This window comes from Mangifera indica, chromosome 5 (genome assembly GCF_011075055.1).
Source record: "Mangifera indica cultivar Alphonso chromosome 5, CATAS_Mindica_2.1, whole genome shotgun sequence".
In the NCBI taxonomy this organism is placed as follows: domain Eukaryota; kingdom Viridiplantae; phylum Streptophyta; class Magnoliopsida; order Sapindales; family Anacardiaceae; genus Mangifera; species Mangifera indica.
In genome coordinates this window covers 14632700-14655545 of record NC_058141.1, presented here as the reverse complement: position 1 = coordinate 14655545, position 22846 = coordinate 14632700, and the positions used below count along the sequence as shown (strand labels likewise).

Here is a 22846-nt window from a genome sequence, read left to right as displayed (position 1 = left end):
AACTTAAAAGGTATCAAATATTTTCTTTCGAAGTTACGGTGGGAAATATCATGACATTCGGCCTAAATTTTTTTCGTAAACCCTAAGAGGGCGTCCTGCCTCCCATTATCAAAATTTTCCAAAACCCTTGAAGTCGAAGGCAACCGAAGATGGTGAAGAAGAGTAAAAGTAAGCGTATCATCCCTTTCCTTACTAATTTGCAATCACCATTATAATGAGATTAGTGTATAGTCATTTTGTTATATTATTGATGCAGAGAGTAAGAGTAAGAGAGTATCGTTGAAGCAGAAATACAAAGTAATAAAGAAAGTAAAAGAGCACCACAAAAAGAAGGCTAAGGAAGCCAAGAAGCTCAACTTGAATCGTAAACGCAAAGTCGAGAAAGACCCTGGTATTCCCAATGACTGGCCCTTCAAGGAACAAGAGCTCAAGGCCCTTGAGGCTCGCCGTGCTCGTGCCATTGAAGAATTGGAGCAAAAAAAAGCCGCCCGGAAGGAGAGGGTATCATTCTTTTTATTTCTCCACAGATTATGTTTATAGATAACACTTTGAATTTTGGTAATCATGAGTAGATGGACTTAGTTTCTTGGTGTTTTTGGTGACGGTATATATACTTTGTAGATGTAATCATTTACCTCAGTTGTGTTCTATCTTTAATCGGGCATTGGTTCATAGTATCAGGAGCTCTGTATTTTTTCAGGCTCAGAAAAGGAAGTTGGGTTTGCTAGAGGATGGTGATTCAGCTACTGCAGGAGAACAAGATTTTGGAGAGGGGAAGAGCAGTGATTATTCAACTGGATTCCAGAAAAACTGGGGTATGCTTTTCTATAATTGGAAGTTGATTTCTGGGCGGAAAAGATACAAAACACTTAAGTTAGCTGTTAGACATATTTATTATGATATAAGGTTTCTTTCTGTATGCGATAATATTCTGCGTTCGTACAGATAACTCAGATAGGGCTTTCTACAAGGAGTTAGTTAAAGTCATTGAAGCATCGGATGTCATTTTGGAAGTTCTTGACGCACGAGATCCCCTTGGTACTCGCTGTGTCGATATGGAAAAGATGGTGATGAAAGCAGGCCCTGATAAGCACTTAGTATTGCTTCTGAATAAAATCGGTAATTTATTAACTCACAGTCCTGACCACACTGTCTCCACATGTTCCTTCTTTGCATTAAGAATAATATCGATTGCAAGATAGTGAAAAATACTTTGTGGTCATTACAATGGTGATTTTACTTGTGATAATTTAAATGTATGCTTGTATTTTAGATCTAGTCCCTCGAGAATCTGTTGAAAAGTGGCTCAAGTACCTTAGGGAAGAATTACCTGCTATGGCCTTTAAGTGCAGCACCCAAGAGCAGAGGTCAAATTTAGGGTGGAAAACCACAAAAGCATCAAAATCTAGCAAACTTCTGCAAACTAGTGATTGTCTTGGAGCAGAGACACTTATTAAATTGTTGAAGAATTACTCCAGAAGTCATGAGGTAATTTTATCCATTGTTTTTTGCTAGGATCTGTATATTTTTTTTCCTCCTATCTTCTTGCTGTGTATATGTTATGCCAATAGTTGTGTTGGATTTCAAAGTAGTGATAATGCATCACTTTCTTGCATGTGCTAATCTGTGACTTCTACCGGTCTTTGACAGATCAAGAAGTCTATTACAGTGGGTATTGTTGGCCTACCAAATGTTGGTAAAAGTAGTCTAATTAACAGCTTGAAGAGATGCCATGTTGTAAATGTTGGGGCTACTCCAGGGTTAACCAGATCAATGCAAGAAGTTCATTTAGACAAGAATGTTAAATTGTTGGACTGCCCTGGTATTGTAATGATTAAATCAGGGGAGAATGATGCTTCTGTAGCTCTTCGAAACTGCAAAAGAATTGAAAAGTTAGAAGATCCAGTTGGACCTGGTAATTGAACATCCACCAGTTTTCTTAAATTTCTGGAGTTTATGTACAAAATGCTCAACTGCTGTATTGTGAATTTTCTAATCGATAAGTAGTATTTTTTTATTTGTTTTACTAATAGAAAGTGTTTCCTGCATGTATGATCATATGTGACGCTACATAATCTTCTTGTTTATTGATGGTGTTGTTCATTACTTTTTGGCACTCACATATATTTTTTATGGATGACCCAGTGAAGGAAATTCTCAAGCTTTGCCCAGCCACACTGTTGGTAACATTGTACAAAGTCCCAAGCTTTGATTCAGTTGATGACTTCTTGCAGAAGGTAGCGACTGTTAGGGGTAAGCTTAAAAAGGGTGGTGTTGTGGATGTTGAAGCTGCTGCAAGAATTATTCTGCACGACTGGAATGAAGGTACAGATTTGCTGATGCTTATTGAATTTAATTTTAGTCTTAATACACTCAGAAAACAGGATGAAATAATGGAAAAATACTATATATTGCATAGAAAGGAAGAGACATTCAGTGCTGAGTCAACAGGTGCTATGATTTGATGTATTCCAGGTAAAATTCCATATTACACTATGCCCCCATCCAGGAATCAAGAAGAATCTTCGGAAGCAAAGATTGTTTCAGAGCTCAGTAAAGAATTTAATGTTGATGAGATATATAATGGTGAATCTTCATTCATTGGAAGCCTCAAGTCCATTGGCGACTTCCATCCTGTTGAAGTACCTCCTAGTTGTCCACTCAATTTTGATGAAACAATGCTAGAGGTTTGTAATACTTTCTATTGTTTAAGGTTGCTGTCTAATCGCTAGAGGACTGCCCAACTTTTTCAAATGTCTTCCGCATATTGTTGTAAATGTATGAATCAATGAATACTAGCAATATATGAAAAAACATTAAATGCAAATCCCTATCGAAAGGTCTCACACTTTTGCATTTGTTGTACTCAGGAAGATTTGCAACAAGCATCAGCTAAAGTTAATGAAGGACTGCAGGATATATCTAACAATGAGAATGACGAGCCCATGGGAGCTGAAGATGACAATGCAAGAAAAACTAAAGGATTAGCTGCCACAAGCAGGCAGAATGAGAAACTATATTCAGCGGAAGGAATACTTAATACAAAAATGAAAAAGGCAGAAATGAAGAGGAGGAAAAAGGCCAAGAAAGTGGATGCCATGGATGATGATTATGATTTCAAAGTGGATTATGTCAAGAAGGGATCTGCCACGGATGCTAGTGATGATGAATCTCCAATCATAGCTGAAGTGCCCTTGTCTGGTGTGCAGTTTGATGGTGAGTGATGACAATAGCTAAGAAAAACTAAACGGTGGAGGCTTTCTTCTCTTTAGGGGACTACTTACATCCAAATATGAGATTACAGGATTTCAAATGCTTTTATTAAGAACTTTTAAATGGGCATTTATTCCATTAAGTTTTGTGAGTATTCTGCATAAATTAATGTCTAAAAAATTATCAAATCAATATTTGCGCAATATGTCTTGCATGGTTATTAACTTGTTCTGATTCCCCCCTTGGGCTGTGCTTGGCTTTAACCCATAGTATAGAGTTTAAGTCTGAAGTTTTATCAATTCGATTTTTCGGCTTTCAGCTTAGATATGGAGCAACTTTAGAGAAAATTTTTGAAAATCAGAAGTTGGGCTTTCTGGTACAATAACTTAATATCTTTTATGTAGCACATTATATGGACCACCTTCAGTTCAATTTTCTCTATGATCTGAGGGAATGCAATCTTGCAACTTCCTCGTTACACAGTAGCCAGAGTCTAAAGTGAGACGTTAGCTGGTACTTCTAGATTTCGATTGCATTATGGAGTATTTAAGTCAACGGGCATTGACTGGCCTTTATTCCATTACTGAAAACAAAAATTGTACAAATCATTTTGTAGAGCGATATAGCATCAAACGATTTTTTTTCTTATTTTAACCTTCAATTTTCAGACACTGGGAAGACATAATGAAGATAATGCCTACTTCACATTGGATTTTTTTTTTTCATGTAAAACAAGAATTAACCACAGCTGTTTGGCCCACTGTATCCACAACATTATGGAGTGGAGTGGGTGCAGTGAGTTTCAACTCCATCTATCAATTATTTTTATGTATCTTATGAAGTTTTTTGAATCAGGAAAAGCAAACCAAAACAAGATTCCGTCTGCCTCCCATTCTTATAAAAAGGTTTCAAACAGGAAAAAAGAACCGAACTTATTCATGATTCAATGGACTATGCTATAAGAACCAAACTAACTGTCACTAATCAAGGTGTGATTTATACCATAATACAGATCAGTCTATATTGTAAACCTTTTCAGGCACCCGCTAAGCCAAGGATATAAATGCTTAGTCCTCATCTGACACTCCTAAAACAGGGTCCTGCTCAGCAGGATTTGGATCTGATTCAGAGGCAGATGGACTTGGAGGAGTTAGAGTGTTGGCGTTCAGACCTGAAGCTGTTGAAGTAGTAGAATCAAGAGTGATTGATGTTGTGTTTTCTGTACTGAACTTGGGGATAAGTCCTCGTGCCTCCATTGCTTCGCGTGCAGCTTTCTCCTTTGCTTTTTTGGCTCTTTCAAGTACATCTTCCTGCAATAATCACTCACAAAAGCATATGCATTTTTAGAGGGGGGGGGGGGGAACAAGTTAGTTGAGCACTAAAAATCATGCTATGCTCATATTAGATTGGTAAATTGCATCCCAAAATCTGCTGCACACCTAAAATAATATAACAAAAACGTTGTGCAAGCACTAGGGTATAATCTATATCAACAAAAACATGAAACTTATTCTACAATTATTTTTCAGAAAACAAGTATTGCTCACTAAGACTTCTTTGTATTGGTGAAGACAGAGTGGCATGAGTAATGATGACACAGGATATACAAGTATGAAAGGGATTTAGAAGCTTATAGCATGCAGTCATTACTTAAGCATATTTATAACAGAGATTATCAAGAAACATGAATCTTGCATGTTCAATCACCAAAAATTAAATGTCAATCTTCCAATTTTCTTCTCAGGGTCAGTTTAGTGTCTGGGAGAGATGGCATCTAGTCAAAAGATATATGAAAGGCTAAGCTAAGCTTGTCCCACATGATGACTAATATCACATTCTCAACAATTGATTTCTTTAAAATCACACAATCAGATATTATCGATCATTTTGGAATTCACATTTCTTCTTAATAAGCCAAATATAATGAATTCTTAACAAATTATAATCACAGTGCTGTGTAGCTTCATATTGACAAAGAAAGGCACCATTAATTCTTATTTTGCTGTGCAAGAAAAGATACAGACTCATGGCCTCAAATTTCTACTACTTCAAACACAAAAGATGTTTGAGACCACTTCCAGTTTTTCACTTTCCATATGACAAAACAACCTATAAGTGATCTTCCAACTAATTGCGAAGCCGAAGCTAGCATATAGAAGGTTGAAGATAGAAAAGATATACTTCTTATCACTAATGACGACGAAAAAGTGCCCTAATTGCAAATTGATATGCTCTACCTGAAATTCCTGGACTTGCTTTTGTCGCTCCGCTTGCAACCTACCAATTGTACTAAAAAACTCCCCAACTGCTGACTCAACTCGCTCATTAACGGCTTCTGCTACAGCCTTCCCCAAGAAAAATGCATCCAATATATTCCTGCTCTCACCATCACCTGCAATATTCAGCACGCTATTACCTGCTTGTATCTTTTTCCTCCATTGCAACTTACATATACACAAAATTAAGAAAAATGACAAATACCCACCATTTCTTTTGCATTAAAAGTTCAAAAGATTCATAAGAAACCTAAATTAAAGACAATTTAATAATTAAAAAGAGATAAATTTGAGGGATTGAACCGGAACCAGGAGGGCTAGGGTTGGTGCTGCTATTACATTGCAGTATCAGTGTTTTAGGCGGTTTTGCTCCACCAAAGCTAAGACTTTTAAGCTTAAGATATGAGGAACATGGCAGAGCAGGAGAAGTGACAGTGAGTGATTCGACTGGGTTGTTGAAACGGCGGCTTTGATGGGGTTTGGATTGAATGAAAGAACAGATAGTTGAAGTTGGCGAATAAGCTGAAACCAACCTGTTCATGTTTTCCTCTCTTTGCGGCTGTTCGGGTTTGTTTCTCACCTCTACTTCTCATCAAATCATCAAATTGGTTCTTGGGAAACAAACGGGTTTGGGTTTGGTCCAAGATTTTTTTTATTTTCTTTAATTTTTTCAAGAAGCAAAAATATTCTACTCAGTGATTATCCCATTTATTTTCAAATAAATATTTAATTTAATTACAGTAATCTATTTTTATCTAGAACAACTCACTTTGTCTTTAGAGAAACGATCAAAAAAGAGACTAAAAAGGAGAAAAAGAAAAGTAAAAAATGACAAAATTTATCTAATAATAAAAAAACCATAAAAAATTATTTTTTAAATTTTAATTTAAATAATTAAAAATTAGTTTATATAAAATAAAGATAAAAAAATTCATTATCTCTATTAATTAAAATTTTATATTTTTTCTCATTTAATTTTAAAAAAAAACTAAAAATTAGTTAGGAACAATGAAAGAATCCAATAGGTTTTCAGATTTGATTAATACAATAATAATACTAATCCAGAAGATTATTCTTAGGAGTATATTTTCAAGTTGACGCTGACACGTGGATTATTCTAATTTTTAATTAAAAAACAGTGAAAGTCAAGAGGATAAAGTCTTCTGGATTACGTTTTAGAGGCACTTTCGTTTTTCAACATCAAATTCACTTCCTAATAAAAGTCTTTAATTTCACACAACAAATGTTATCCTTCACATACTATCCTTCAGATATTCAAAATCCAAACTGGGAAATTCCGTGGCATTTCGGTTAATTCGGCTCGACTTGGAGGGCAGCTAAACTGAAAACAAACTCATCATCATAAAGCATTTTGCTTCTCCCCTAAGCCAATACAATAAAATCCTTCATTTGATTAATCTGCTGCAACAACTACAACTACAACAACAACAAATTCTCCAAATATTTTTTTCTTCTCCCTATAAACATATTTCACTTTGCTAGGTTTAGGTTTTGTTGTTGTAAGCTTGTTTTACCGGTCAGAAATGGGGCAACAGTCGTTGATCTACAGCTTCGTGGCACGTGGAACTGTCATACTAGCCGACTACACCGAGTTCACCGGAAACTTCACTAGCATAGCAGCTCAGTGCCTCCAGAAACTCCCTGCTACCAACAACAAGTTCACTTACAACTGCGATGGCCATACTTTTAACTACCTCGTCGATGAAGGCTTCAGTATATCCTCTTTCTTATTTATCCTCTGATCTGTGCATTTTTTGCGTTTGTTTTTTATTGTTTTGATCGGATTATAAGATTTTAGATTTTGAATGATCACCTTGTATGCTTTGTAGTTTTGGAAATGGATTTAACTTGATTTGTTGATTAATTATGCAAGTGAATTTTGAAGCTAAGTGATTTCTAATTAGATCAGGTGATTAAGTTTCGACGAATCTTGCTTGTTTAGTTTGTAGAGTTTGATTTGATTTGATTGTTTCGGAAGTTTCTTTCTGCCGTTGCTGAGAATTCCGAGATAACGTTAATACTTGAATCAATTAGTTTCTATGTTCTTTGCTAATTTTGGTTGCATATATTAGGCAAGCTGGTTTTGCTTCAGGTTAATGTTTCTGTTGTTTTGATGATGTAAATAACTATTCCTCATATTGTATATGTATTGGAAGACTTATGTGCAAACTAGATATTATTGTGAAGAATAGATATTAATGCTTTTATTTCTAACTTTCAGTTTAGATGTTTATTTACCTGTTCAGATTTTAGAACACTAGATCCACTGTTGCTATTCAATAAATTTGTTTAAAGTCTGTTATATGATGGGTGTTCTTGACCATTGGTTGGATTAGATAAAGTGAATGGAATTAATCATGAAAATTTGTGTTTGGATACCAATTTATCTATCTTCTAAAAGGAGTTAAGGTTTGCAGGCAATTGAAGTCTCTGTTAGTCTGAAGCAGATTAAGAGAATTAATATATTCATATCTAGTGATTAATTGGTGTTTAATGACTTCAAAGCTGGAGTAGGTATTTCTGCTTTTGTAATGTTTGATGAAGTCTTTTCCTATTGGATCACTTTTTGAACTCTTGCTGTCTCCTTTTTCAATCAATTTTGAGTGTTTTCTTGTCCTTCAGTTTAACATGGAAACTAACTTGATCTTTGAATGTTGCAGCTTACTGTGTGGTTGCAGTTGAATCTGTTGGTCGACAACTTCCTATTGCCTTCCTTGAGCGAGTAAAAGAGGAATTTACCAATAAATATGGGGGAGGAAAAGCTGCAACAGCAGTTGCTAAGAGCTTGAACAAGGAATTTGGGTGATCTTTCTCTCTATTTCTGAGGGTCAAGTTATGAATTGGCTTGTGTCTTCCATCTATGTCATGCAATATACATCAATGCCATGATTTTTTTTTTTTTTGGTCAATGATGTAGGCCTAAATTGAAGGAGCAGATGCAATACTGTGTTGATCATCCGGAGGAGATCAGCAAGCTAGCTAAAGTAAAGGCTCAGGTTTCAGAAGTGAAAGGTGTTATGATGGAAAACATAGAGAAGGTAAGACATTCCTGTTGAAGCTTCTATCTACTTGTTTGTGTGTTACCAATACAGTTATTTTCTACTTATGGTGCTTCTACTTTCTTGAACAAATGTGGTGTTCTGTTGTGATTAATAATTTTGATGTACAGGTTCTTGACCGTGGAGAGAAAATTGAGCTTTTGGTGGATAAGACAGAGAATCTTCGCTCACAGGTCAACAATTGTATATCATTTTGTTTATTGATAACCAAATATAGCAATATTTTCTAAAACTAGCTTCATATCTTCATTTCTTTGAGTCTCAGGTCTTTATTCTGGCTGATCTGTTAATGTGAATTCTGCTGTTTGTGGTGTTGCAGGCACAAGATTTCAGGCAGCAGGGAACCCAGATGAGAAGGAAGATGTGGTTGCGAAACATGAAGATAAAACTGATAGTTTTGGGAATCATAGTTGCCTTGATTCTCATCATAGTTTTGTCCATTTGTGGTGGCTTCAAATGTTGATGGATACGGGGTACCTTCCTCTCCACAAAGAGTGTGGCTTTGTTTGTCTAAAACTTTTCACTGTGCAATTTTTTCATACATTTTGTAGTTTATTTCCTGCTTTAGCCTATATCACGAGACCGGGCTTGTATAGTTTTGTATTTTTGAATCATTTGATACGACTCTTCTGTGTGTCGAAGTTTGCCATTCTTTTCATCTGTCGAAGAAAATGACCAATTGCAGATACTGCATTTCACCTTCCACTCTCAATGAATTGCTCGATATTATTGTAATAAAGTCAACATCTCTTTATACTACATTAGTTAGTCTGTGCACCTCAAGATGAAATTTGCTTTTATTCATGATCAATATCCAAGGGTGCAGATTCCAGTCTCTAATTCAAGTGAACCATCTCAGAACACACCATATAATTATTCCAATAAAACATGTGAAACAGAACAAAATTTGAAACTGGAGAAATAAGCAAGGCTAGTATTAGAGCCAGCTATCAAAAGAAGGCTACAAATGTCATTTAGCAAGGAGAAACTAAAGCTAATTATGAATGCTGATTTCCATGTTATCTATGAGGCGGACATTCCCGAACCATGCAGCAACGCAAAAGACGACAGGACTCTTTATCTCTTCCACTGCCTCCAAACTTTCTTGGTCCACAATCTGATGACAGGAAACATTGTAAAATTAGAAACACTCGAAAAATGAAAATTTTAATACTGGAAAGTGGTATTTCAACCAAGGAACTTTAGCAGCCATCAAAAAGTACATAACAAATAGATGTTCCCTTTGTTGAACCCTGGAACACAAGGAAGATCAGCAAGCATATATGTTTCTGATAAAGCAAATTCTGATTGGCATATTATCAATCCAAAAATACTCAAACTTAAGGGTAGAGAGTTTCGAGTCTTGCCTCGGCATAGTCAATTCTTCCCCCGGTGTCATTTATTGCTTGGATGACTAAGCCTCTTAACTCCTTGCAGTTAATCTGACCCTTTTCTGCAGAACATTTTGCTCTGAATAGTGACTTGCTTATAGACAATGCCTGCAGATTACACATTGAATACATCAATGTGTTGTTATATATAAAACATAGAGCAAGAGGATTAACAGCTTTGAGGCGACCTTTTCCCTTTCTTCAGGTGACAGGTGTACATTACGAGAACTCAATGCGAGACCATCCTCATCTCGAACTATTTCAGAACCTATCACTTCTATGCCAAAATCAAGATCTCGAACCTGTAGTAAGTCGAACACAAGAAAAATTAATAAGCAACAGTGTATTATCCTTGTAGCTCATTGAACCCAATTGCTTAAAAAATACTAATGTTTACTGATCTTAATTGGAAAACACATATCAAATCAAATGTCACGTAGCAAATCTACTTTCAACTATTAAATGAATACCCATCAGTCATCACAGTCTACTTATCATGACATTTCTAATTAGTTCGAACGACAAATCCCACAAAAATCAAATCACTCCAAAATTCTTCTCTTTTAATGCCTGAGGCTCTGTCTCAATCTTCTACAGTCCAAGAAACAGGAAGAGAACATAGTTTTCAAACAGCAAATACATGGCATCCAAATAAGTAGATGTTTCAAGTCAACTACCCCTTCAAGTAATTTTCTATAGTCAGATTCCTTAAGGCACTTTTTATCACACCACAGTGAAGATGATGGATATTGGACAATATCCTCATACTCAACATGGTTTCCATATGCAAAAAGAAAAGGAAATTCTCAAATATTTTCATGAATCATTCCAACGTCATAACTAACATGAACCTAGATTTCTACACTAATTTAAAAGATTCAGATTCGAACTCAACACATCAAAAGAAGAAGATTTAAGCATTACAGTAAACTCTCAAAGCCCAAATCAAACATAAAATCCAAACCTCTTCTTTTGTTCAAAATCGATGATCACCACAACATTATTTTTTCAAGGAAAGCAACAAACTTTTCTATCTATATCACACCACTAATTTGTCTTCCACAGAATACTCACCATTTGCTGAATAACACGAAACTGCTGATAATCTTTCTTCCCAAAGAAAGCAAAATCAGGCTCCACAACATTAAACAACTTGCTAACAATGGTAGCCACCCCTCTGAAGAAAACAGGCCGACTCTTCCCACATAGACCTTTCTCCAATCTCTCGACTCTCACCCACGTCTCATGCCCTATCCCCTTTTCTTCAAGACATGAAACAACACCACTACCAGTATTGCCAGACTCGCTTCTCTTACAGTCATTAATATCGTTACTATTTTTATAGGTTTTATAATCATAAAGATTGGCAGGATGGAAGACAACATCCACACCTTTAGAAAGAGACATAAGCTTGCGGATATCACCGTCAAAATCAGAAGGGTAAGAGGATAAGTCCTCGGAAGGAGAGAACTGACCTGGGTTGACATAGATGGAGACAACAGTGAGATTCGCATAGCGGTGGGATTGTTTGACCAGAGATAAATGACCTTCGTGGAGATAACCCATGGTGGGTACTAAGCCAATGGTTTTGCCTAGTGATCTCATGGCTCTTGACCAGTTCCTCATCTGGTTCTTGTCTGTAATTATCTCTGGTTTTTTGGTTGCCATGGGAAACAAGAGAAGGCAGTGAAACAAGCTAATGTTGTTTGTAGTTCAAAAGAAGGAATTGTAGCGTACGGAGTAAAAATTAAACTTGGAATTGGGTAGGTTTCAGGACAAGAATGTGATCCCTGGCGGTGTACGCAGTTTCAGTGGGGAGTTGGTGAAGAAGATGATGTGATTGATTTGGGTTTGGGGATTTGGAATATTGGAAAGCCAAGAGGCAAAATCTTAAAAATGATTTATCTCAATAGAGGCGGCGGCGGGCTTGGGGTGGGTGGGGGGTGTTGGGGGGTTGGGATGGAATGGAACTTTGGTTCTTGGCGCCTACGTCGTTCCATATATATATATTTTTTCTATTTTATCGGAACTTCATCCAGACGAATCCTTAAACTTTGAATCTGACAAATAAACATAATTCTGGTATGCTGCCAGCGATGTGTGATTAAAATTTTCTGTTTTAACAGACTTTTTTTTTTATTTGATAAAATCTTTTGTATTTCTAACAAATAAATTTTTAAATCTTTACTTCTATATTTAGAATTTTAATCATTTTTCACTCAAATTATCCCTCATAACTAAATTTACTTGTACTCTAAATTTTGCCAAATTAGTTTTTGTTTCCAAATTGTATCATTAAGTAATCTCTATAGTGTTCCTCACAATCTATAACGTACTTGACTATTACCAAAAACATAGATAATTTTTGTCATTAAAGTATGCCCATTATCTACAAGAAATCTTTATTTGGATACATTTAGAATTATGAACACTTATATAAAGTAAGAGAGCAAGCAATCCAAACTTACCAGTTACCACAATTCAATTAAAATAAGTAAATTAAAATGCTAACTGATCTCTGAATGAAGAAATTTCTTCAAAGATGGGAAGCCTTTTGGATCTAGAAGGTGCCCATTCATTTATCATTTGTTCAAGCCCCTTCACGAAATCATCATCCAGATTAAAACCCAAAAGCTCCGACAAATCGGGTATGGGTTGCCTTGACTCTAGCTCCACTAACAATTCCTCAGCACGTTTTCTTGCTTTGCAATCCTCTGATCCAGGAACTTTGCCTTCTAAAACTTGTTGAAGAACTGATCGGGCTTCATCGAATCGGGCCTGTTTCTTCAGACAGAAACCCAAATTACAGGCTTTATTGGCATCCGGGTCGATCATCTGTGCTTTCTGATACACCACTTCAGCCGCCATGTAATTTGATTTTTGCATATAGGCCCAACCCAGATTCCCCTGCAAGTTCATTAATCATTAATGCAACTAAGCCCAGCCTCGTTTAATACTCAATTATATATTTAAAATTTTATACGAATCCAATTATATGTTGAAAATTGAGTTTTTAGCTTGGGCATCGATTTTACTATTTTATAAAACCGGTTAAACCAAACCGTTTTTAAAATTAATGAAACATTGAGTCTATTTAAAAAATTGAAAAAACATAATAAAATAGTATAATTCTTTGAAATTCAATTCAAAATCGGTTAGCCAAAATTTTGATTCAATTAATTAGTATTTTTGATTTGATTCAAAATTGATTAATCTTTAAATCTGTTTGATTTTGGTTTATGAATTTTTTTATAATGAAAATTTAGTTTGATTCAAAAAGTTGACAAACTAATTCAGTTAACCAGTTTTGAACAATCTTAATTCCTTGTTGTATACTCAAAAGTGTATGTTTGTTGATACTCTGATAGCAAGGCTAGTGTCATCACTTGCCACTTGGTTTTATAGGGGTTTCACGACTTAGCTAGAAAATGGTGGCAAATTAACTAAAGATTGATCTTTTAAGTCTCACAGATTATTGTTTTCTGATGAAGATTCTTATAATTTATCCCACAAAAAATGTGAATGTGGCTCCAACAACGTATGGAATTTTGTTTTTATTTGTGGGTAGCTGGTAGATGCAAGGCCAATTAACAATTGACGTACCAGCAATCTGGAAGTTTCTTGCTTAACAGAAACTTGAAATTTCTTGCCATGAGAGCGTGCAGTCTTTGTAGGTTTTCCACGGAAAACTTCTCCTTGATATATAAGTCTTAGCTTTCGTTTTAGCATCTCAATCTGCTCATCTATTTTCCCACATTTCTGCAAAAATCCATTAATGCATATGTAATTACTATTAGAATCAAAAACAAAAAGGGAATTGAAAAGGCTAGGGTTATAGCTCAAAATTAAAAAGATAAATGTTCTTTTACGTTCAATATAAAGTTGCTGAAGATGAGGCATGTGTAGTATGTACCTTGTACAAGTCAATAAGGACGTTATCCAGAGACTCCTGAGCTTGCTTGGAGCAAAAACGCCTAAAAGACTTGATAGCTTCAATGGCTTCTTCACTTCTGTCGAGTTGCTTCATCACCACTGCCATGTCTTTTAAAGCACTATCCACTCTATCTCCTGCATTTATTGCCTTCCAGAATAACAGTATAGCTGCTTCTGGATCCTTTTGAACTAGCTGCAAATCATTCAACTACTTAATCATCCAATTTTTCTTAAGTTCAATACCATTAAAATACACATTGAACCTAGAAAACCTAGCTACCAGATCAAAGGATCCAATAATAATAAATTTATGTTGCCATTTTAAAACCTTGAATAGTGCAAGAGAGAAACAGTCCAAAATTTTTCGTTAGATTATGAGATCTTCATAATTTTTGTTAATTATATCCATACTTTAGGTCAAATTAATACCAGAAAGCAAAGCATTCAGAGCCTGAGAAGAGAAAGAAAGCAACAAATTAACGAGGTAAAAAATGAACCTGAGCATGTTTAGCTCGAAAATAAGGTCCATCACCAGCTGGAACTTTGTGAATTACATGAAAGAGATTTTCTTTGTTTCTTGGATTAGTCTTCTTTGAAGTCCCTTCCATACTCTCTTTTCTCGGTAAACACTTTTCTGATGACGATGAAGGAAGAAATAGCGAAGAAATGATAGATCGAGAGAAACAATTTAATCGTAGATATTGGTGGTGAACCTGGCCGGCATTCCGTCTAAATTCCTTAATATGAATTTTAAAGCGGTCGATCATCCCTTCATTGGAGCACGTGTCATTGCCGTGAGTCTCTCGAGAACAATACAGATTTATCATATCATCAGTATGGATGTATTATATTTCCATTTCAATTAAATTATGTACGTTTATTTTAAATATATAAATATATACATAATTAAATATTATTTTATACTCAAAATAATATTTAATTATATACTCAAAATTATATACTCAAAATTCTTTAAGAAATTATAGGAGTTCAACTATTTATAAATCCTGATTAATGTTTATTTATTAAAAATGTATCTAATCTAATAATTTTATATTAGAATTCAGAAAATGATGAAAAAAATCAGATACCTCAAATTCATTCTTTTTACAGTTTCATTCACAATTATTATAGTTAATTGATAAATGATAAATTAATTACTGTTTCTCGAACTCACTAAAGTTTAAGCGGAATGGATGATCCCGGCTTAAATGTGCATCACTCAAAATTTGCTCAAATTAATTACCATTTAAATATATTTTCAGTAAGCAAAATAATTCTGAAAATTGAATGGATAATAATGGTGTTTAGTAATTGTAGATGCACACGTGTGACAGCCAGAAAGGAAAAGTCTAAAACGAGTCAAACAAATGAATCTAGATAATTTAATGGATTAGAGGAGGGAAAAGTATTTGTCTAATTGATGAACTCAGACATCCACTTTCTGTGTACTGAAACAGGAATACTTGGCAGATTTATATATTAAATAGTGTTGATTACTCCTCAGTCGTCACTGTTTAGATTCTTCTAGGAAACAATGAGTGATCTCTAATCTATTTTTTTTGACCTCAAAAATCACCAAGAAATGCAATCATTTCAACTTATTTGTCATATATTTTCATAAAATTACAGCAATCATACAATGCCTACTTGCTCTTGGCCGAATGCAACAAAACAACCATGCCCACATTCATACATATGCATTTCAGAAAAACAACGCCAAACCACTGCTTAACAACGCCGGAGATCATAAGCTACATTTCACGCTATTAAAAGTATTACTCCCATTAAATCTTCCCCTCTGGCCAATGCAAGCATTTAGTTAAAGCAGACATAGAGCATCAACCCGTGACTATTGCTTAATACCCACCAACCCTTGCTCGGCCACCCATCCTTCCACGGCCCCGGCCATAGCCTCTGCCCCCTCCACCTCTGCCTCTTTCATATCCGGCTCCTGTCGAAAAAACATGTGTTCCCATTGGTCAGCTAATAACATGTTTAACACAAACATGCCAACTAAAATCAAGTTCCTGCTTGCAAAAATTTATAAACCTGATTGTTTTCAAACTCTTCTGTGGAATATGAATCATTATGTTCTTCATTAAATATCTAATTTTCAAGATTACTTCAGTACTAAAAAATTCATTCTACTACGTAATATCAACAGAAATTTAGTTTCTCAATTCATCACATGCCACATAAAAGAAAATCTTTTTGGTTTGCATATGCAGTACTGAAGCAACTTACCACCATAACCCCAGTCTCTGCCCCGCCCACCACCTCTGCCCCAGTTTGAATACCCATCATTTTCTGTCAGAAAGAAGGAGTGAAGTCAGATAACTTAAAAACCAAAGTAGACTAGACACACATCTAAAAGGAAAAATGAAAAAAAAAAAAGATTAAAAATAGGAAAATAAATTTTCACGATTTCTCAAAACACAATTCAATATACAAACCACCTTGATAGCGTCCATATCCACCCCTAGCAAAACCTCGCCCTCTCCCCCTACCACGGCCTCGGCCCCGACCATACGAATCTAAAAGTCCAATGCTGAGGACATGTTAAGATGAATAAAAAAAGGGTATTTAAATTACAATTGCAATCATCAATCTATTGCTGATGTTACCTTCATTAACAGCATTGTATGGAATATGCCCTTGTCTGGGCGGTTGCTGTTGTTGCTGAGACTGATAGCGATACTGTGGCTTTGGTGGTTCCACATTAGATGGAGCTTGGTACCTGTGCACATGTATTCCAATTGATACTGAGAATGTGAAAATAAGAAATTCAGATGGAACAATATAATGATTCCAATTATCAAAAAGGAGATCACAGCACAGCAGTCTTTATCATTATAAATAACTAGCATCTTAACTTACATAGAATATTCAAAAGCAGCATAAGCACTTCTATCACAATATAGATTAATGAACCTACCCAGCAGAGTTCTTGTTTAGTTCTCTAGCTGATAATGTTATTGAAATCATTGAGACATGTCTAGTCATCTCCACACTGCATCAAACATTGATGATGAGGTATATAAAACAGGAGAATCATAATAAGTACATTATTTCCATAAGAATTCTGCAACTTACGGAACAAGACCCTCTTCAATGGGTTCCCATACATCAGTTATGCTAACAGAGCTGATGGCAGTATCTTGATGCAACCGAGGAATTCTTTTCTGTTTTAAGATACAAATGGCTGATCAAATGTAGTAGATAAATAAATAGATAAGGAAGAGAGAGAAAAAGGTTAAGGAGGAACCAGCAGAGATTTCAAAAAAGATAATACCTTTATAATCTCAGCAATGGCTACCGTCTTGTTGATTGCCTGCCCCATTGCTTTCAAGACAATCTCCTTCGCACGCTTCTCCTAATATAACATCACAGGAAGGTAAATAACAATACCCAAAATTCATATTTGTCTATTAAAGATGATCTAACAGTCACTCTTAACCATTGAGAGAAAAAGTGGAGGAAGAGACAACCATCTAGAAACTTCCCAAACATAAACCTAAATAAGCAATTTCATAAAAGGTCGTTTAAGAAGAGTAAAACCATGCCATGGCTTCCAAATGTAACTGCGTTCAGCAAATGAATTCTAAGCAACAGCAAACTTGAGCAGCAATAGGCTTTTAGAAGTAAGGCACTCAAATGGCTGAAGACATTCAACTACTGAATGTGAAGATTAAATACATATTGAGAAGTTAAAAGGAAAGTCCAATAAAAGAAGCAGGCTGACAACCAGGTGTAACTAATGCAAAATGTAAACATAGCAACTATCAACATTCATTCTAAAAAACGTAGTGCAAATAGACTAGCCCATACATAGAAGCACAAAAGAACATTCAAACTTCAGGAGGATGTTCCTAAAAGGATTCAATATCAATGGATTCAGGATCAAGTCTTGATTCCCTTTTTCCTTCTTCTAGGGCATAATATCCTCAATTCGCCCACTAAGGGGATAAAACCAAACAAATGATCATGAACACTTGAAAACTCTTTAAATGGAGCGCTGATCAACAACGAACAATTTACAAGCTTTTACAGCATAAAATCCAATAACGACAACAGTGCAAACTATCAACTAGAAACATATCATCCAAACATTACAAAAACCAAACCAAGATCCATTATTATTACACCATAATTAGCCCAAAAGTAACCTCAGTACCATATCAAATATCACACCATTGGATCAGAATCTATCAAAATATAGACTATTATAATCATCAATCAACAAGAACCAAACAGAAACTCACAATCCTTAAAAACCACCATGAACAAAGCCCTAGTACTCAAGCCCAATATCCGCAATACACACACCACCAATGAGTACCCACAAAAGCAAATGCAGAAACACCTCCACATACATACAAATACAATATCACTCATTTAAGAGGGTACCTGAAGAAGAGTAGCGGCATAGGTTATGTAGTTTCTGATAGCGCCTTGCGTTGTGATACGGATCTCGTTCTCGTTTATGGGGGAGTCGGGTTTCGGTTTTTCAACCTTCTGATATCTATCCATGTGTGAAGCTAAAACCCTAGCAGAGATTTGTCTGATAAAGAAAGTAAAGGCTAAAACCTCTGCCCCGCCTCACACAACAACATCATATTACTTGTTTTTCACTGTTTCCTGCTACAGAGTAACAACATTTGTTCACGCGAGAGAGCGAGCGCGTGTATACATGAACTGAGATTGGTTTGCACTTTATGTTTATGGTGTGCTCGCTTCGCTTCTAGTCCTCGGATCGGATGTTTGAGCCTGAAGAAAGGAAGGTGTATTGAGTAATCAAATGATTCCCTTTATTAATGACAATGATAATACGAATCGAATTTCTTTGCTTAGTAATCAAACGATGATGAAAGCAAATTTCATAGTTAATGATTGATTAATTGTATGTTGGTAGCTTAGATTAAGATTTATACCTTTTAATTGATTCAGTTAAGAGTAGAGGCATTAATTAGGTTACTCTAACCCAAAGTTTAAACGAAAAGTTTAGTATAAAAGGATCTAAGTTATACTATAACAATCGGGTCATGAACTTGGGGGGAGAGTCTAACCGACACGATCTATTACTATTGACAATTTAAAAAAGACATTGTTTAAATTTTTTTAATTAAAAAATATTTTTTTAAGAAAATTAACAAACCAACCTATTATTGTAAAGTTCAACCCAATTCGGACTGTGAGCCTCGTACTTTCATCAAAATAGCCTCTCCGTAAGGCTTACTATTGTACGGGCCTTAGGCTCGACTCCACCCATAGGCTTGATAGGTTGTGCCGACGTTAACCCAACCCTATGTCGCCTCCAATTAAGATTGTATAAAATTTACTCTAATACTATATTTTATTTATTTTTTATTATTGATGTTATTTTTTTATTTTATCAACTAATAAAATATTTTAATAATATTTTATTATCAATAATAATATGACATATAATACAATAGATAATGTAATTATAGCCTTCACCTTTGTCCACAAATCAATTTATCTAGCCAAAGAATGAGATGAAACGATGAATCATGTAATAAAAATTTAATAGCACAGTAATTATAAATGCTGAGTATAATTGTCATTGGTGATCAGCATGCAACGAGACATTCATTGAACCATCTTGATAAGGCTGCATGATAAACATTCAAGATGTTCAAACCTCATCATTTCATCTCATCCGCTTCATTTCCTTCTCATTACTTAAATGGAATACGTCGCTGCACAATTCAGAAACAGGCTCTAGGGATAAAAATTATGCACTGCGTACAATGGTTTCTCTCAGAAATTTGAGCCAGCTTCAAGCTAAACACACGAAACTTAACCAAAGAAGACAGAATCAACTATTAAATGATTTTAAAAAAATGCTTATGTTTACAGTAGTTTAGAAACATCCACAAGTTTTCTGCATATTGCTTTTATAGCTAAGCTTAAGATCTTCAACTAGTCGGAATCAACTTAATCAGTAACTTACAAAAATTGAAGTCCTGCAAGTGAATATAAAATCATTGGATTAATAGTAGTGACTAACAAGAGAGTAGGATCTAAAACACCAATCCCCTTCATTTTTTGGGTGCTTTGTCAGTCATAACCTGACTCAATCCAATTTCTTCATCTTAATCCCCACAGCCTCATTCCAGCAGCATTCATATGCCATAATTTGGTAACTTTCAGTTGAATCATGCATCATTGTCACCATATTAATTTTTGAGAAATAAATTCATATGTGACTGGAAAATGGAAATTGAAAATGGCTGGCACTACCATAACAACAGTATAAGAATATTTTCTTTTCTTCACCAAAATACAAAAGGGAAGAAGCAGAGTACACTCAACTTGTCTTCACTAGCGTTAACAGAGCAAAAGGGCCAACCCATAAACTGTGGGAGAAAGAAGCCTCGACTCAACACTGAAAAAGATATCATCAGAGGCAACTCTAAGATAATCCTTATGAATGTTTTGATCATAAATACAAGGCAGTAACTTAGCATCAAAGGAGGTTCTAATGTCTCTTTGCATGGTGGTTTAATCCTGCAAATGGGCCACTAAGACAGTCTAATGACCACCTCTACCAAGCGGTATCAACAGTTTGTGCTGTAAATATAGTGAAACATAACATCAGCTTAACTTAACTAGTTTGTTGGTGCTATTATAAGCAGGAAGCTGAGTTAGAGATGTGCCGATTTTTGACCATAGGGGTTGCATCCGTGTGCAAGTTCAAAACTCTAAGACAGTAAGGCTCACAACAGGGCCACAATTTTGCAAGCAGCATTATGTCATAAAGAAACATGGAGCCCATAAATTGTTAGTTTAAATTACTAATATATCTAAAGGAGGTGTCATTTTTTTCCAACTAGAAAATCAGCAAAATGTACACTCCTTCATAGAGACAGTTCATAGGATGAATTTATTCATACAAACATATTCACAAAGTAATTCAAAGCTAATGGAAAGACATCTTCTAACGATGCAGTTGCTGCAATCAATTCAATACAACTGGTCACGTACAGCTAACATTATCAAACTCCATTTATTTTGCCTACAGTAAATAAGCTAAAGCTAATTAAGATGCTGTAAGAAATAAGAACATAAACCATTCACAAGATAGAAGGATATCAAGGTCTATTCATACCAAAATAGATGAATTATCAGTCGGATATAACTTCGACATGACCAATGTCTTCCTCCTCATGGCTGAGAATGTCATGGAGTGAAACCATTGAGCAAAAGCTGATGACCTTATGAAACTTATTAACAGGAGATGGCAATTGAGGCACCCTCTTCCAGCTACACTTACCCGACTGGCTATCAATTTCACAAACACAAGCTGGATACTTCTTATGATACTCCTCATTGAACACGTATATAAGATTGCCAAGCCCCACACATTTCAAGCTTGCAAATTTATCATCCTCCTCGCTATCAACTAAACCGTAAAGAAAATTATGAGGCATAATTGCAATCTCACTGAACTCCATACTGTTCTGATCAATCTTCCACAGATTAAAGGAGGGTCCATGGGGCGCATTGCACATTCCAGCCAAAACAAGCATATCTTGACAGGCAATCAAGAAGGAAAAAATAACCCCAGGAGGCCTTAGCGTTTGCACCTCACTCCAAACATGATTTTTCAAATCAAAAGACGAAATAAAACACGAATAGATACCAAATACATAGAATCTCCCTTTAAATAATGCAGAAGACAAGTTCTGACTTGAATTTCCTGAGGGGAAATCCGCCGGCAAAGGCGGAAATAACTCCCAAGAATCCGAATTGGGATCATAAATCTCCACAGCCAGTCTGTCCTCAATATCAACCAACCCACCGATGAACCTCACGCCACCCACAACAATAAACTTAGGCATGTCAGCCTCAAGCCCAGAAGCAGAATTACATGATTCTTCATCATAAAAAACACCCACAAGAGGATTAATCCTAGAAAAACTAAGCGGGGCAGTAACACGCCAAAACATCTTCAAAATCTTACAGTAACTGAATCTTGGAGTGGTAGTAAAAAAGTAGCCATTAGCACCAATAAAGCAGCCACCGGGAGATTCCTGAGTTGCAGGGAGCTGAAACCAGGAATTTGAAACAGGATCAAAAGCAAAAGACTGATTTTTTTTGGAGTTAGTGTTGTGAAGTCCGAATAGAAAGAACCAAGGGTGCCGATTTTGGAGGGCACGCGTCAGAGAGGAGAAAGAAGGAGTGGAGATGATGGAGTGCCAAGATTTACACACAGAAGAGGCACGAATTAGATTTGGGATTGGAAGTAGTGACAGAATTCGTTCAGAAACATCAGTGCTAAGGATGTTGAAATTGGGATAAGGGTTGTGATCAGACATTTTTTTTTTTTTTTGGGTCGAAGAAGAAAAACAGAAGCACTGTGAGGGATTAGTTGGAATGTGAGCGGTAGCTGAGAATGAAATACACAGTGATGAAATCAAAAAGAAAAACATGTGGCTTTGGTTGCTTTCGTTTTCAAACGAGTTAATAATATTTGATTGACTGGGTCTGCGAAGTTACGTGAAGCCAGCGGCATGAAAATTTTGTGGAGAGGATTTCAAAGTTTTACTGGCAATTTTACTATTATTTTTATTTTTTATTTTTAATTATGATTTGTCGGCATCAAGCCCATTGATTGATGCCCATTCTGGCAAATTGGTTCACAGGTCTAAGAAATGGCCGGCCATCGTACTCATTCTTTTCTGGAAATATTACTGAATAGGTTAATGGCCACAAGAAACAAGCCACCGAATATATAATTTGTCTATTTGTGTACTTCTCCTCCCCCTTTAAAAAGTAAGAGTGAATTACATTTTCCCACCCAAGGTTTGACTCAATAACCTTTTCTACTTTCAAATAATATAAATAATATTTTTACCCAAAATATAACACTACTAACAAATATTAAACTGATAAAAGGATAAAAATATTATTAAATAATTTTCAA

General features: G+C 35.5%; 7 protein-coding genes across 11 annotated transcripts; 2 read left to right on the top strand and 5 right to left on the bottom strand.

Annotated features, from left to right (window-relative positions):
- The first annotated feature begins 8 nt into the window (after nt 1-8).
- Nucleotides 9-3416, top strand: LOC123215591 (guanine nucleotide-binding protein-like NSN1). Its single transcript, XM_044635751.1, has 9 exons — nt 9-168; nt 257-501; nt 701-815; nt 946-1119; nt 1274-1488; nt 1651-1915; nt 2146-2325; nt 2476-2687; nt 2871-3416. The coding sequence occupies exons 1-9, from the start codon at nt 150-152 to the stop codon at nt 3222-3224; spliced, it is 1779 nt and encodes a 592-aa protein (XP_044491686.1). The 5' UTR covers nt 9-149; the 3' UTR covers nt 3225-3416.
- A 657-nt stretch (nt 3417-4073) lies between these two features.
- LOC123215590 (uncharacterized protein At4g13200, chloroplastic) lies at nt 4074-6138 on the bottom strand. The gene is made up of 3 exons (XM_044635750.1): nt 5793-6138; nt 5451-5605; nt 4074-4523 (listed from the first exon to the last, which is right to left on the bottom strand). Exons 1-3 carry the CDS (start codon nt 6028-6030, stop codon nt 4281-4283), a joined length of 636 nt encoding a protein of 211 aa, XP_044491685.1. The 5' UTR covers nt 6031-6138; the 3' UTR covers nt 4074-4280.
- Nucleotides 6139-6705: 567 nt separating this feature from the next.
- LOC123216532 (vesicle-associated membrane protein 722-like) lies at nt 6706-9274 on the top strand. Its single transcript, XM_044636969.1, has 5 exons — nt 6706-7223; nt 8171-8312; nt 8428-8548; nt 8680-8742; nt 8889-9274. The coding sequence occupies exons 1-5, from the start codon at nt 7034-7036 to the stop codon at nt 9030-9032; spliced, it is 660 nt and encodes a 219-aa protein (XP_044492904.1). The 5' UTR covers nt 6706-7033; the 3' UTR covers nt 9033-9274.
- A 132-nt stretch (nt 9275-9406) lies between these two features.
- On the bottom strand, nt 9407-11943 carry LOC123216531 (pantoate--beta-alanine ligase). Its single transcript, XM_044636968.1, has 4 exons — nt 11035-11943; nt 10149-10262; nt 9937-10068; nt 9407-9686 (listed from the first exon to the last, which is right to left on the bottom strand). Exons 1-4 carry the CDS (start codon nt 11626-11628, stop codon nt 9564-9566), a joined length of 963 nt encoding a protein of 320 aa, XP_044492903.1. The 5' UTR covers nt 11629-11943; the 3' UTR covers nt 9407-9563.
- Nucleotides 11944-12303: 360 nt separating this feature from the next.
- On the bottom strand, nt 12304-14700 carry LOC123216530 (protein SULFUR DEFICIENCY-INDUCED 1-like). The gene is made up of 4 exons (XM_044636966.1): nt 14391-14700; nt 13874-14086; nt 13564-13719; nt 12304-12867 (listed from the first exon to the last, which is right to left on the bottom strand). Exons 1-4 carry the CDS (start codon nt 14658-14660, stop codon nt 12460-12462), a joined length of 1047 nt encoding a protein of 348 aa, XP_044492901.1. The 5' UTR covers nt 14661-14700; the 3' UTR covers nt 12304-12459.
- Nucleotides 14701-15479: 779 nt separating this feature from the next.
- Nucleotides 15480-18455, bottom strand: LOC123217171 (ribonuclease P protein subunit p25-like protein). 2 transcript variants are annotated; one of them, XM_044637982.1, is made up of 8 exons: nt 18304-18455; nt 17189-17269; nt 16990-17078; nt 16832-16906; nt 16521-16633; nt 16350-16430; nt 16141-16203; nt 15480-15847 (listed from the first exon to the last, which is right to left on the bottom strand). In XM_044637982.1, exons 1-8 carry the CDS (start codon nt 18424-18426, stop codon nt 15753-15755), a joined length of 720 nt encoding a protein of 239 aa, XP_044493917.1. In that variant the 5' UTR covers nt 18427-18455; the 3' UTR covers nt 15480-15752. The 2 variants fall into 2 exon arrangements, with proteins under 2 accessions (XP_044493917.1, XP_044493918.1); XM_044637983.1 differs by having other exon boundaries at nt 16353-16430.
- Nucleotides 18456-18515: 60 nt separating this feature from the next.
- On the bottom strand, nt 18516-22425 carry LOC123217170 (F-box/kelch-repeat protein At3g24760). 4 transcript variants are annotated; one of them, XR_006502428.1, is made up of 3 exons: nt 21031-22425; nt 19559-19716; nt 18516-18663 (listed from the first exon to the last, which is right to left on the bottom strand). XR_006502428.1 is itself a non-coding variant. In XM_044637980.1 (2 exons), the coding sequence occupies exon 1, from the start codon at nt 22350-22352 to the stop codon at nt 21045-21047; it is 1308 nt and encodes a 435-aa protein (XP_044493915.1). In that variant the 5' UTR covers nt 22353-22425; the 3' UTR covers nt 19409-19716; nt 21031-21044. The 4 variants fall into 4 exon arrangements, 3 of the variants coding, with proteins under 3 accessions (XP_044493915.1, XP_044493916.1, XP_044493914.1); XM_044637980.1 differs by lacking the exon at nt 18516-18663 and having other exon boundaries at nt 19409-19716; XM_044637981.1 differs by lacking the exons at nt 18516-18663; nt 19559-19716 and adding an exon at nt 20127-20491.
- Nucleotides 22426-22846: the final 421 nt, after the last annotated feature.